At 43.8% G+C, this 15,738-nt stretch overlaps 1 protein-coding gene across 8 annotated transcripts in view; it reads right to left on the bottom strand.

Annotated features, from left to right (window-relative positions):
- Positions 1–9,775: 9,775 nt before the first annotated feature.
- The window catches only part of LOC124005112 (semaphorin-6D-like), a 178,763-nt gene continuing 172,800 nt past the window's right edge, over positions 9,776–15,738 (bottom strand). For all 8 annotated transcript variants that reach the window (XM_046314061.1, XM_046314060.1, XM_046314056.1 and 5 more), the window contains one exon: positions 9,776–13,430. In XM_046314061.1, the coding sequence (XP_046170017.1) occupies positions 12,064–13,430 (1,367 nt within the window). In that variant the 3' untranslated portion in view covers positions 9,776–12,063. The remainder of the gene's footprint in view (positions 13,431–15,738) is intronic.

Genomic DNA, 15,738 nt, shown 5'->3' on the forward strand with positions numbered 1-15,738 from the left:
GCGTTTGACTTGATTCTGCTCTGTTTACAATGTAAATTAAGGGGATCACAAGCGCCTTTAAAGCATATACTTTGCTGTTAATTACCCTGAGTAATCAACCTTTCGATTGGCCACAACAGGATTCTATGATGTATCACATCATTTGAATTAATGAGGCAGAGAGGAGATACATTTGGTGTGAAAACAGAAATTAAATACAACATGAACTATCTCCTTCTCAGACTGCAGAATCCCTATTGGCGAGTATTCTTCATCACTCAAAGATTCCTCTGTTCTGTGGCCCATCTTTATTTTGTGCTCTTGTACTTTGGGGGCAATCTACTGTATGTAATATCCATTAGCAGATGAATGACAGATTTCTTTGTGAAAGTGAGAAATGTGTAATTACACGATACACACTTCTGTATTATCAGCAGCCTCGCACTATGCACGATGGACAATATACATTCATTCTTCACAAAAACAAGGTGAAAAATCTACGAGCTAAGGCTTCACGATCAATTCTTAGGCCGTGCTTCTGGTCTTCACGATCCCCTCTCTCATTCTCTGGCTTTTTACCTGATGGAACTGTAGAGAATCCGGAAATAGCCCAACTCGTTTAAAATGACAAAGACTAAAATGTTACTGCCTTAAAAGAAAATCAGCATTTCTCCAAACTGTCATCTCCTCAATCTCCCAAAGACAGTAATGATCCTTAGGCTGTGCAATTTAAGGAAAAAGTTAGTTTGGAGGAAAAAAAAGAAAGAAGGAATGATGTCTCGGGGAAGGATGGGAAGAGGTTCCGAATCATTAGCTCTGTGGAAGTGCCGCTGTTACGGGACTAATTGAGTGTCCGGGTGAGCCATCGTTGGGTCGGCCTCAAAGCGCCGGCGTCAGCATAACCAGGTGGGCGGCTGTAAAGCTAGGAAAATGAAGCCCCACTTCCAGGCAGGAATGCATTTTAATAGGGGCGACTTTGAGCCGATTCGAGCGGTGGGCGGCATGAAAGGTCATGAAAGGCAGAGCGAGGGAGTGTATGGCGTGTTAAGTGAGGTTAGGTACACGTACTGCTGAGTTAAGCAATTTAATTAGAATGTACAAACACCCGAAGATGTGTAAGGAAGTGGAAAAATGGTCTATTGTCACAGTACACTCCCCGTTCTGTTTGATCTTGTTCATTTCAACAATGACTTTAGAATCCAGGTCACACCGCCTTTCTCAGACACTGGAACAAAGTGAATGGTGGTTGAATGCTTTAGCAGGATCTTATCTTTCTTCAGTCCTTGCAGCCTAGAGTCTTGCAGAATCACCACACACGGGTGGAGGAGCCTTCAGCTTCATCACTTGTAGATCTTAACTTTTAGGATAATAATGATATCATTCCCTTGCTTCACATCCTGCAAGTCACATAAGCCATTTACATGACTCAGTGAACTTGACGTGAAGTTTATATACCCACTCTTTTTTTACGTCAAGAATTTAGAAATGATGGTATTCCTCAAGAGCTATAACCACATAGCTGCTAGACGAGCTACCCACTGAGCTGGAATTTGAAACCAGTTTCATAATCCATTGCACTTCATCATCCACAACTGGGCAGGACGTATATCTCTGCATTCAGGATTTCAGTGCAGAAGGGGGGGGGGGGGGGGGGGGCTGTTTTATAGCGCCTATCCTCTTCAGAGCCAAGTTGAGAACGGCCTCTGTTTAACACTAGGATAACGGGACGCGCTGTGACCACCACTAATGGCCCATGATGAGAACACTCAACCTGTCACTTCCTGTTTCCTCTGGCTCTGATCACCTCTCTGTTTATGCTCCCCGGCCGCTCCATCACAGAGGCTTTAATGGGGCAACACAGAACCAACCAAACAAACAATAATCACCCTGTCAGGTGTTAAAACCCGGAGGTGTTCACCACGTCACAAGGCAAGACACTCAACTTACCTTCCCTAAAGACATCGATAGTTGATGTCGTGGTGTTGCTGTCGGGATAATCGATTTTGGTCTGCTCTCGACTGCAACAGAAAGCCTTGGGTTCCTTGAGGACACAGTCTAAATATAGGTGTAGCTTCCAGGGCAGCTGTGGTTGGGGTTAAGTGTTATGATAGGTATCAGTGTGGACTGGACTGGCTGAAGGCTGTTTAGACTGGTTGTGCTAGGGGACTTCCAGTTGTCTGGCAGGTCTGAGGCCAGCAAGTATTGTGTGTTGGGGGTTGTAACTGTGACGGGATGTCCTGGTCTGGACAGGTGCAGGGTGAACAGGTTGAAACAGGCAGGGAACATGGGAAGAAATGGGAGGGGGCACGAAGGGCGAGGAGTGGGTGGTGAAGGAGGGGAGGGGCAAAGGGGCTCGTCAGAAACGGACAAGCACAGGTGGCTTCTTGTCTCCGGGTGAAAGTGTCAGAAGTGCTGAGTCGAGACCTCTACTGTGCCGGAACGGGCCGGATTGAACCAGCACCCTTCCCCTCCGCCCTCTGCCAACTGGGGGTGTGCTACGGTCCGCGGGTGCCGGACGTGCCGGGCGTGCCAACCATACAGCATAGCTCTCTACTGACCTAAGCCCTTATTGTGGCTGAGCCCAGCGCGACAAGCCTCCTCACCCCACAGTGTAAAGGCCACGTAGCTGGAACAGAGAGTGTAGCACTGTGGATATGGGCATATGTTTCACATTCCCCATTGAACAACATACACACAGTCTGGGGCTTTCACAATGGCTAGCTCAGAAAGGATTAATGAATAAGCCAGTGAATTTAGTTAAACATAATAACTTTCCTGTAAGCTCATTTTATCCAAGCCCATTTTAAATGTCCTGTATATATTTTATGTTCTAGGTCCAGGAAATAGGATCTTGTTTTAGGCAATAGTTGAAAATGTTGAAATAACACTTGAGGTCAGATTTGTGGGCAGAAAAAAAGGAAAGCAATTTAAAAAGCCCTGAAGAGAATTATCCAATCAATCACAAAACATGCAGAAGAGAAACAGAGAAACTGTCTGGTAAACCAATACATTTCAGAGGGAGACTTGATGGTACGTGGTTGACTGCTTTGCAGTGGTAGGAGGCCAGAGGGTAAGAGAGGACGAGGTCAGTGTGATCGTGTTGGGCAAGCTACTGTAAGACCTGCATGGGTCCAGAGTCAGATCAATGTTGAACAGGGGCCATAAGAGGCCACTATATGGTTAGTATTAGTGTAAAAATCCTCACCCCGTGAGACCTATAGCCTAGCTGATAGGATTTCACCCTTAATTCATAATAGGTATGCCTGTCAATTACCCTCGCACGACACATTTGTGTTGGTGATAATGAATTTTGAACAGAGAATGGATCCTATAGTATCTATGTGGTGTAGATGAAATACTATTACAGCACATTCCCCCCACATTATTTTCAGCATGAAAGGGTCTTTCATGAAAAGGCAATAAAGGAAGAAGGAGAGCATGAAAGAGAAATTTCATATTTTTCATACTGCAATTTTCAGGAAAATTAAATGGTTTTCACCCTAGTAGGAAAGAGACTAGAGGCTGCTTGTGTCTGTGCTGTTGAAGCCTTGTGTTTCTCCACCAGTGTTAATGGGTCATTTAAAGGCTCCAAATTCACTGTGGTTTGTGGCCTACTAAACCTTCCCAACTCCTCTCTGGGAGCGAGGCCAAACTGGGCCTACTGTAAAAACAAATACTGCAGAAATAGTGAGGAGTTTGAGTTACGGACACTAGTTCTGTGGATAGAGAGTTTTTTGGCTTATATGTCTGTAAGCTCTTCCATCGTTCTGGCATCCATTTTTATTTCACTGAGTATAGCTTCTACAGAGCTTAGCAATGATCTGGTCAATAAATGTTTTCATTTTTCAGAAGGAAAACCATTCTGAGAGGATCTATTGCACATACTCAAGTACAAGACCAAAACAAGATATTTGAGGATGTGTCCCTCTTCTTCTCAAACAAATAATAAATAGTATTCTTATCAAAGAGGAACATGATTAATTATGATTTTAAGCTATCTTGACTAAATGCACTAAGGGAGTCTTGTAAGGAACGTTTTGCATCTAAGAACAAGCATCATAGGGTACTGGACCAAATTAGTCATTTCAATAACCCCCTTATCTGATCAAATGTGTACTAATGCCCTTCAAAGCGTACCAAAGTTAATTCAAAACTGACTTGAAAAAAGCCTAACCATGGTTTCCTCATCCCCTTGTGATACATACTGACAAAAGATAGCATGCCACTGACTTTTAAGTGAAAACTTCTTTACTGTCAACTTCAGCAAGATGTTTCTGTCGCCAAATGAGATGAAAGCCTTGGTGGTGGAGAATAAAACAAGCTCAAATTAATATCCATTTTAATGAGGAGCTTCCTCCGATCGTTTCCATCGAGTCTTAGGGGCATTCATAAATGGAGTCCTTGTATTCTACTCTCTAGAATAAGCACAGGGTTGAATTTGCCCTCAGAAGGCTGGTCGTCCCTACATCTATTAGTTGAAGCACACAAGCGCTGACTGTGAAAAGAAAGTGAGGAACTTTGAGGTTAGAGATTTTACAGTATTTATCATTCACCAAATAATGTGCAATCAAATAAAGTGTGTTAATATTGTAAAGCCTGGATTCACATTAGTTGAGAACTCAATCAAAGCAGTGGGAAAAGCAGTGGGAAAAGCAGTGGGAAAAGCAGTGGGAAAAGCAGTGGGGAAAGCAGTGGGGAAAGCATTGGGAAAAGCAGTGGGAAAAGCAGTGGGAAAAGCAGTGGGAAAAGCAGTGGGAAAAGCAGTGGGGAAAGCAGTGGGGAAAGCAGTGGGGAAAGCAGTGGGGAAAGCATTGGGAAAAGCAGTGGGAAAAGCAGTGGGAAAAGACTCCACCGTATTTGTTTATTCTGTGGTCATATTTGTTGTCTGGATTGTCAAACAGCAATGCTGTGGTCTGCATAGTGACAACCAGGTGCAGTGAGGCCACATTCTTTGTTTAAGGCCAGTGACAGTGATGAATGGGACTATATGAACGGGCCACATAAAAACACAAGAAAGGTTGATGGAGGGAAAAGTATGAAAACAAGGAAGGGACAAGCAGCATTACACGTGTCCTGAAACCTGGATCAATGTTCTCAGCATCGTCTTTTTTTTGTGCAGGCAAAACCCTGTCAACTTTTCAGTGACAGTGATTATTTCACTGACAGGTCTCGCTGGTAAGAAATGGGGACTGCGTCTGCCCAGCCGTTCAGACGATCCGTTGGGAGACATGTAATGAATTCTGATGCCTGTCGCTAGGGTGGACACATCGGGAATAGGAAGTCATTTTAAGGCGATTCCATGATTCCACTGGAGCTATATTTGTTAGGGGAGGGGGAGGGGGATGGCTTGGGTTGTGGAGAGTGGAATGGGTTGGGGGGTACAGGTAGGTCACGATGGAATAGCTGACAGCATATAAACCTATTTAGAAGGAGAAAAATACATGGTTTGTGAAGTCAACAGTCAGGCGGATTAAGGGAGGTGTGGGACCATGCAAGGTAATTGGAAAATGTATTTTTCTGTCAATCATACGTGGTGTTTTCTTACATCGGTATTCTATTAGTTTTTCTTCGATGTAGAAAGTTGAAGGACCAATCTAGTCCTGGAATTTGCCAGACAGTGACTTATTTCAGGGCGTTTGATTTTTCTCATCAGGAGAAAAAGTGTAGGTGGTGTTCTGATCAAATTTGTTTCACATTCAGGGGTGAAATTCCTTTATTTGAGGCCAGAGGGCTTTTCTCATACACCTTAATTCAAAGACCAGACACACACAAAAAACAGTCTTCCCATATGGATTCAAGTCACACGTGTGTTAGCTTCATTTGTGTCAGATAAACCAGCTTTACGCGTAATAAACTGAATGCAAGCAATTGAATATAGTCTTTAGTTTCCCAAAGTAAAATATTTGCAGTTAAAAGCACCAAAATAAAGTTTATACGTTTAAAAGGACAGCTCTTTCATTAAGGTGCAAAGTGGTTTAAGTGATACGTCTCTGATGAGCCAAGTTATTTCAAGGGTCGTCTACTTATTTGACCACAGCAGTAGACTCCTATTAAATAAATAAAATGCCTCACCTCTGTGTGAGTGGGGCATTTTGACTCTGTAGACTCTCTTCACTCCCACCACTACACCCATGCTAATGCAGTCATGATTACCCAACAGGCACTGGGGATAATTGTGTACGCTAATCAATACAGTCCTGTCAGGTGGAGCCAAAGTCAAGCATTTTCAGCACAGCATTATTGTACCTCATCAACAACATGGAGGAGGTTTACAGCCAAGAGGACAATCCCAGGTCACATCAACACATGTAAACATTCCTCTAGACTAGGATTGAATATTTCCCCAGTATTTTACAAATTCTTTATCCCAAAAATAAATCACTTTTCTCCTGGGAAACCCAGTGTTTCCCGCTAAAACCGGAAGTGTCAATATTTAGCATACAAATACTGTATGTCTGGATTCGAGCTTTGATCGGCATGAAAATTCAAGCCGGACGCTGCCTGATAAGCCATAGACTATGGACATTTTATGAGCTCTACATTAAATACATTTTATGAGCCCAAGCCCAATGAAGCCCAAATGATTATGCAGTCATCCAATACATAACCTATGGTGACTCCCTGCTTATATAAAAGGTCAAATAAAATATATAGGTTACCTCACATTACACACGACAGAAAACACAAAAGCCCATAGATGTAGCTATTCTGTCTGAAACAAGCTCCAGTAGGCTACATTTTTTCTTTGAGTGTGGATCAAGGCCATTCAGAGACTTTCCTAGAAGCCACTCCTGCATCGTCTAGGCTGTGTGCTTAGGGTCGTTGTCCTGTTGGAAGGTGAACCTTCACCCTCAGTCTGAGGTTCTGAGCGCTCTGGAGCAGGTTTTCATCAAGGATCGCTCTGTCCTTTGATCTGTTCATCTTTGCCTCAATCTTGATAAGTCTCCCATTCCCTGCCGCTGAAAAACATCCCCACAGCTGGATGCTGCCACCACCATGCTTCACCGTAGGGATGGTGCCAGTTTTCCTCCATGACACTTGGCATTCAGGCCAAATAGTTCAATCTAGTTTTCTTCAGACCAGAGAATCTTGTTTCTCATGGTCTGAGAGTCCTTTAGGTGGCGTTTGGCAAACTCCAACTGGCCTGTCATGTGCCTTTTACAGAGGAATGGCTTCAGTCTGGTTACCTGATTGGAGGAGTGCTGCAGAGATAGTTGTCCTTCTGGAAGGTTCTCCCATCTCCACAGAGGAACTCTAGAGCTCTGTCTCTAGACAGTGACCAAGGATCATCGGGTCCTTGGTCACCTCCCTGACCAAGGCCCTTTTCCCCCGATTGCTCAGTTTGGCTGGGCGACCAGCTCCAGGAAGAGTCTTGGTGGTTCCAAACATCCATTTAAGAATGATGAGGCCATTGTGTTCTTGGGGATCTTCAATGCTGCATAAATTCTTTGGTACCCTTCCCTAGATCTGTGCCTAGACACAATCCTCTCTCGGAGCTCTACAGCCAATTCCTTTGACCTCATGGCTTGGTTTTTTGCTCTGATGTAAACAAGTGTGTGCCTTTCCAAATCATGTCCAATCAATTTAATTTACCACAGGTGGACTGCAATCAAGGTGTAGAAACATCTCAAGGATGATCAATGGAAACAGGATTAACCTGAGCTCAATTTCAAGTCTCATAGCAAAGTGTCTGAATACTTATGTAAATAAGGTATTTCTGTTTTTTCTAAAGACACATTTTTGCTTTGTCATTATGGGATATTGTGTGTAGATTGCTGAGGATTATTATTCTATTTTTAAATCCATTTTAAAATATGTTTGTAACGTAACAAAATGTGGAAAAAGGGAAGGAGTCTTTCCGAAGGCACTGCATATAATATACACTGAACAAAAATATAAATGCAACATGTAAAAAGTGTTGGTCCCATGTTTCATGAGCTGAAATGAAAGATCCCAGAAATGTTCCTTAAAACAAAGCTTTTTTCTCTAAAATGTTGTGCACAAATTTGTGGAAATCCTTGTTAGTGAGCATTTCTTATTTGCCAAGATAATCCATCCAATTGACAGGTGTGGCATAACAAGAAGCTGATTAAACAACATGATCATTACACAGGCGCACCCTGTGATGGAGACAATAAAAGGCCACTCTAAAATGTGCAGTTTTGTTACACAACACAATGCCACAGATGCTTCAAGTTGAGGGAGCATGCAATTTTGGCTGCTGACTGGCAGGAATGTCCACCAGAGTGGTTGCCAGAGAATTTAATGTTAATTCCTCTACCATAAGCCACCTCCGTTGTTTTAGAGAATTTGTCAGTATGTCCAACCAGCATCACAACCAGGCGTCGTGTTGCAGAGGGGTTTGCTGATGTCAAAGTCATGAACAGAGTGCCCCACGGTGGCAGTGGGGTTATTGTATGAGAGGCATAAGCTACGAACAAGAAACACATTTGCATTTTATCAATGGGAATTTGAATGCACAGAGATACCATGACGAGATCCTGAGGCCCATTGTCGTGCCATTCATCTGCCACAATCACCTCATGTTTCAGCATGATAATGCACAGACCCATGTCTCAAGGATCTGTACACAATTCCTGGAAGCTGAAAATGTCCCCGTTCTTCCATGGCCTGCATACTCACCAGACATGTCACCCATTGAGCATGTTTGGCATGCAGTGGATCGACGTGTATGACAGCATGTTCCAGTTCCAGCCAATATCCAGCAACAACACACAGCTATTGAAGAGGAGTGGGACATCATTCCATCGGCCACAATCAACAGCCTGATCAACTCTATATGAAGGAGATTTTTTGATTCACGCCTATACTTCTTTTTAATGGCGTCTTCGAACAACAGATGCACATCTGTAATTGCCAGTCATGTGAATTCCATAGATTAGGGCGTAGTTCATTTATTTCAATAGACTGTTTTAATTATATGAACTGTAACTCGGAAAAATCATTGAAATTGTTGCATATTGCGTTTATATTTTTGTTCAGTATATATACACATCTTGAATAGGATGATCTATTTGGGACGCAATTTGAATGAAATTGAACACCAAGTGCTCAAGTATCCACTGATTTAAAGCAATTATATTCAAGTGATAGGCTGTTAAAAAACTCTGCAGCTGCGAATAAAAATAAGGATATTGTTACAATTAAAAAGTAAAGTGAACCCCGAAAGATGTGTAAATTAGACATCCATTCAGTCCTTATATGATCCTACTGTGGCAAAGGCTATGCTGCAGCAAATGTAGACCTACCTGTCACAAGAAAAATAAGTTACCATGATAAGATCAGAGACTAGACTGCGCTCCATAGCCTACTGAGATGTCCCAACCCTGAGCGTTGATGATTGATCACACAGATAGTAGAGAGAAGGCCGGTGAGAAGCCAGATTTAGCCAGATACAATTTAACAGTTCAATTTCATGTCCTGTTGTTGATAGAAATAATTTATTACAATTGAAGGGTTTTTCGCAATTATTTATCCCGGGGGAAAAGGGAGTGGGTTTGGGCGGGAAGTCTCGGTAACCCTGTTCCCACTATTCAACCCTACTCTTGGCAATGCTTTATAAAGATGTTAAATACTTTTGCAATAAAACACAGGTAACTTCTATGTGAGAATAACGTGACACACATCAGAGTCAGTGACACACTTGCAATGTATTTTCTTTTATTTCTATTATAAGAGACATACAATGGTATTCTGTGAGACCAAATTCATAAAAGCCCAAGAGCTTCTGCCAAGAGAATGAAGAAATTCTGAATCAACGAGTCCCCCTCCCCCCCTCCCAAGATAATGTATTTACACTCTGTGCAATACTGATAGCTATTAAAAGTCAAATAGACCATTCCCTTTCCCATACAATCTCAATGCAAACTCAAATAAACTTCACTTCAACTCACCAATAAGTACTGTAGCTGCCCTTTTCCTGTTATGAGATATGGTCACATTCAAAATAAAATACTGGTTTCATGTGTAATGGGAGTGATCCATAATGTCTGTGAGGATTCCACTTATGCGTGTGTTGCATCCACACAACTAGTTTGCCTAAAACGCAAGAATGTAGCCATCTATAACGAATGTTGTAGTTTATGCTCATGTATCTATCAGTCAGCCCAAGGTGAATTCAAGTGTGAATGGTAAACTTGGGGTCAGACCAGCTTCATGAATCTAGGGCATGAATAGTATTTTCAGATACAGTAATAGTGTTTTTTTCTCTCTCAAATAATTGACCATGAATCCAGTAACCGATGAAGTAGCCCAGAAAGTGCAACAGCAGAGAGTTCCAGAGGGTGTGGTATTTCTGAGGCCAATCTGACTGCTTTCCCTCGCTCTCCCTGAGGAGAACGCCCGGTGGACGCTTCCGGTCTACGCTCATCAGATCAGGGAGTCCATTCAATTTCTACCTAAAACAATTATAACATCTTCCGATCAGACAAGAAAACTCTAAATCCCAACCTTGTGATCTTTTTCGCTACCTGTGGTGTTGAGGTTGAGACCAAGTGATATGTAGGGAGTATCAGAGAGCCTGAATAATATCAGAGAGCCTGAATAATCTTAACATCTGACGGACTGATGTCCCCCCTTTTAATCTATTGAGTAGCCTGCTGTGCTTACAAACAATCAAAAGGTAAAGTTAGCAATCAGGGAAAAAGCCAACCCAGTGAAAACACATGAAAAGGAGGCAAACAAAAAAGATGCAGCCTCAAGCTGTGGTAGTCGCTATGCCAGGGCTGGCAGGCTCACAGTTCAGGGATATCAAAAACCCTAGTTAGAAATACAAATCTACAATAGATATGACACATTCCGAACGACCGTAACAAAAAAAAAAAAAATCTAACACCTATTATATAGCATCTTGGCGCTTTGCATTTACCCCTACCCCATACCACATACTATATTAAATAAGGCACACATTTACACATACAATTAACATTTGGCTAGTATTATTCCTTTATTTACAACCAATAGCCAAAGTTAATAATTATAATAACTGCTGTCTGTACCATGTTGTGTTTTTTGGGGGTTGGATGGTCTGATCTTGATCCTGATTCTTTGGGGGTTGAGTGTCTGGTCCTCTTTGGGTGTGATACATGATAATTATATTATAATTTACGAGGATCAACTAAGCACCAATGTGATAAAAACATTCTTTAGGAATTGTAGTAGACCGTACTTCATAGACCAGCTGTATTAATGCCTTTCATCTGTTTCTCAGGACTTGGCAGGATAGTAGGGTCTCCATTTTCCAAAAAAGAGAACCGCCTAGCATAGTTGCTTTGAGTAGTTTCCTTTGCTTGTCAGTATCCACCATATTGGCTCTTTTTTTTGAATGCGAGTAGTACATTCACCATGAACTTGTTAATATGGTAAATGATGACTTATTCTCCTAGTCCACATACTAACCATGCTGAAACAGGGGCAGGCGGGGCCTTGCCTCATTTCGAGAACTTCTATTTGAGATGCCAAACACCAACCAGTAATGTATTTCAACATAATGGGTTCAGTTTCAAAGTAAGGCAAAAAGACAGAGCTACCTTTAAAGGAGTTTTGTTGATGTCATTTTACGGGATACATATACTGCATATGTATATGTATACATATACGGTGTAGATATAAACACACATATATATACACACACATGCATATATAGAAACACGTTAGGGGGATCAGGACTGTTTGTCAACACTACATAAGAAAAGGTAAGCAAAAGCAAGTTTCATAGGCATCGCAAGAAGCTCTAGATTCAATCTTAAGATGTCCGATGTTTGATGGCAAACCCTTCCATAACTAAGTTGCATGGTAAATCCACACTGAGGACATTGGCAGCATAATGTAAGGGGGTCGCGTTTCACCAACCATCGTCCCTCACCTTCTATAAGCAAGTAGTTGAGCAATACCAATATGGTACAAAGATATTAAATTGGACAAAAAGGGGGAAATCACAAGTTTGTTTGAGGTTTGTCGACAGCGAGAATGGCTGCCATAAAATCAAGGGCACGTCTTCCACTTTTCACCCATTGAGAGGAGAGGACGAGGCACAGTCACTCTTGTCCTGTTCTCCTCCTCTCCTCAGTAGTTGAAGTTTCCCTGTTGGTTGACAGGAGAGGAGGCAGGGATGAAGAGGGGTTTGGGAGGGACGTCGGGTTTGAGGGAGGTGGTCCGGCGGACTATGGCCCCTCGGTGGAGGTATCCTCCGGTATCCTCCTGTTGCTCTCCATTGTAGCTCTGCTGGCGTGTCAGGTACCCATTGGGGATGAGCGGGTAGTGGATCTCGCAGGCGCTGCCGGTGGAGTTCATTCGAGCCAGCATAGGGGGTGGTTGGTGCTGGTGGCCGTTACGCTGGCTGAAGCTTTGCTGTCGGTGAACCATCCCTCCACCACCCCCTCCGTTGGCAATCTTAGTGGCAGCGGTAATCAGTGAGTGTCTCTGGGAAGAGTGCCTCCGCTCCAGGGTGGACTGGTGGTGAGGGGGCATGTCTGGAGGTACGTCCATACGGCGGGTCAGGCTGTCTCGGGGCAGGGTGGACGAGCTGTAGTAAGGCGCCGACTCGGTCTCTGGGATGTGCGGCTGGATGCGGTTGGCAAAAGCTAGTTGACTCCCATGGCACCCGCCGCTGGCTGACAGGCCGGATGAAGTCATGACCTGGGTGTTCTTGCCGGAGTTGGCCTCGTGGATGTGTTTGAGCAGCTCGTCCAGCGATGTGACCTCCATCACCTTCTGCGGGTAGCAGGGGTAAGGCTGCTGGACCAACATGCGCTCAGTATTGTGGATCTTGCGCTCCTCCAGGTGCTGGGGTCCACCGACCAAGGCATGCCCATTGGCCAGAGCTTGCCCATTGGAAAAGCTGTGAGAGTATGGGTAGATCTGCTGGTGGAGCAGGCCTGAGCTGGGCCTGGAACCTTGTCCCATGTTGTGAGACTTGGGCTCCTTGGCATTGTTGCAGTTCTGGTTCTTCTCCCACTGGTTCTTGAAAGCCTTCATGTTCTTGATGGGCAGTTCAGGGGTGGAGTCTGGGGTGGGAAGACCAGAGAGCTCCGAAGAGTGGTGTAGGTGATGGGGGTGAACCAGGTCTCCCATGGTCATCCCTGGGTGGTGACCACCGTTCCGTCTGGGTGCTCCTTGACGATGCTCCTTCCCGTTCTGGAAGAAGGAGTTGTAGAGCTTGGGCGAGGACACCTCCATTTTATCCTCCTTGTTCTGGCTGTCCAGCAGGCCATTGAGCTTGGCCAGGCTGCGTAGGGACAGGGCGTGAGGGATGGGGGCCTCCGGGTCCTTGGCCAGCCTCTTGGTCTTGCTGCCGGTGTGGTTGCAGTAGCAGGAGACCAGAAAGCCTGAGAGGAAGGCTCCAAGGACAAAGGCCACCAGCACACAGGCGATCAGCAGGGTGTAGTGGACACTGTGGTTGGTCTTCTCCATCTCGGGAGGCCGTCGGACACCTTCACAGAAAAAGAGAGCGAGAACAAAATGGTCTTTAGTGTAATGAAACCAGATACCTAGAAGAGACTATAATTTCTATGAGGTCAAGCAGGCAGCAGCTGGAAAATACCGGTTGTGTTTACAGAAGCTCTACTACGTGGGAGGCAGCATTGCAGAGGTGTTGGAACTAGCCCCTTTGGCTTTTCTCCCTCTGTTAATGAATCAATAAACTATTTCTTGCCAAGACCTCATCTTTCGTCTCCAACTGCAAAGAGTGGCAGAGGGCAAGAGCTCCCCAGTCAGTGAGAAATCAACTCCAAAATGAGTTTGGGCTTTAAATATTGATGGGTGCACTGGCAGGAGTCGGATGTCTTTCACACTGGCTGTGCTTTGAAATGCATGGATCAGGGTGAGTGCACCTGTGATGAACTTGCCAAAAATAACCAACTCGACTAACTAGCTCATAGAATACATCACTCTTTAATTGAACGAGTGTCTGACTGATTCAAATTTTTGTTTGGGAAAACATCTGAACTGCCGCAACTAAGCACCTGAAAATCTCAAGGTTATCGCAACACTATGAAAACGCCCTTGGATGGTGTGACCCTGCCACTATATTTGCCTAATGGCATCTGAGATTCGACAGGAGGAGTGATACTAGCCACCTCTCTCGCAATCAGAGCTCATTTACAAAGGCTGCTGCCATCTGTGGTGTCAGGCCCTTCTCCAACCTTAATGATAGTCTCTGTGAAATTGATAAGTCTGGGGAGGGGAATTGGCCCGCACTGGGAGGAGAAATGCAGGTGTTTCAAATAGGCTAATTGCATCCCGTAATGAGAGCTCAGGTTAGGCAGTAATGGGCAATGATAGTGCCAGCTTTAGACGTAACTGTGGTGATGGGATGTTGAAGATGATGAGGAGGGGGTTGGGGGGGGTCTAAATGATTGGGCCCAAGAGAGACTTGTCGAGGGTTTCTCTCTTTCGATGAAATTACAAAGAGTTGCCACATGCTTCAGCTTTAACAGAGTGAGGGCACTTGATTAGAAGGGAATTTCACTGAGGGAATTTACAATTAGGCGTTTAGCAGAATCAAACATCTCGTACAAGAACTTCACTGACAGCAGTGTCTTACACTTCATAATTTCTTTAAATGGGTTTTGTTCAAATAGGTTGCCAAAACATTATTCTGTCTGAATAAGAAAAACATTGTTGGGTCAAAAACTGGAGTGTGTGAGGGTAAATGCAGGCAGCATATACCAATATAATTTGAAAGATATTCATTCATTTATAAGGGAAAGGGAGATGTGAATAATAACTCACATGAATACAACAAAAAATATCTAGTTAACAGAAGAAAGGAAGACAAAATAAGGACAAAAGAAGGACAGAAGAAAAAGGAAAAGAAAGAGGACAACAAAGTGAAACAGTCAGCACTTCTATTGCAACTTCGTATTTCGTCGTCCTAATGTAGTCTACACTGCTATCTGCCCAGCAGCTAGCCAGCTAGCAAACGTCCACCGTCTACCGAATAGCAGCACTGTAGAAACTATTACACTCAACTGAACGACTTGATTAGTGTAGTGTTAGCTAGCTACATAGTTGTCTTTGCTGTCTTCGTATCCAAGATAATTGTGTAGTTTAGAGCGTGTAGTCTTAGAGTGATTATCTTAATTTACCGAGGTTAGCTAGCCAGCTATTTGTCGTCCTTAACGTAGGAGACACTGCTAGCTAGCCAACAGCTAGCCAACGTCTACTGAATAGAACTTCCGCAATCAAACAACCCGGTCGCATTCCGCTTCGCTCCACAGGTAGTATCACATTTTTCATTTCATTTCATTACAGCACAACGGTTTGATTTGTTTGATCGTAGCTAGCTACATAGCCGTCTGTGTATCAAAGATAATTGTGTAGTCTAGAGTGATTTTCTAGGTTAGCTAGCCAGCTATTGTCGTTCTTTTAACGCAACGTAACGTAATCAACACTGCTAGCTAGCCAGCTAGCCCCCGAATAGCAGCACTGTAGAAACTATTACACTCAACGGAACGACTTGATTAGTGTAGTGTCAACAACGCAGCCACTGCCAGCTAGCCTACAAAGTCAACAACGCAGCCACTGCCAGCTAGCCTACTTCAGCAGTACTGTATCATTTTAATCATTTTAGTCAATAAGATTCTTGCTACGTAAGCTTAACTTTCTGAACATTCGAGACGTGTAGTCCACTTGTCATTCCAATCTCCTTGCATTAGCGTAGCCTCTTCTGTAGCCTGTCAACTATGTGTCTGTCTATCCCTGTTCTCTCCTCTCTGCACAGACCATACAAACGCTCCA

The sequence above is a fragment of the Oncorhynchus gorbuscha genome, linkage group LG19, assembly GCF_021184085.1.
Source record: "Oncorhynchus gorbuscha isolate QuinsamMale2020 ecotype Even-year linkage group LG19, OgorEven_v1.0, whole genome shotgun sequence".
NCBI lineage: Eukaryota > Metazoa > Chordata > Actinopteri > Salmoniformes > Salmonidae > Oncorhynchus > Oncorhynchus gorbuscha.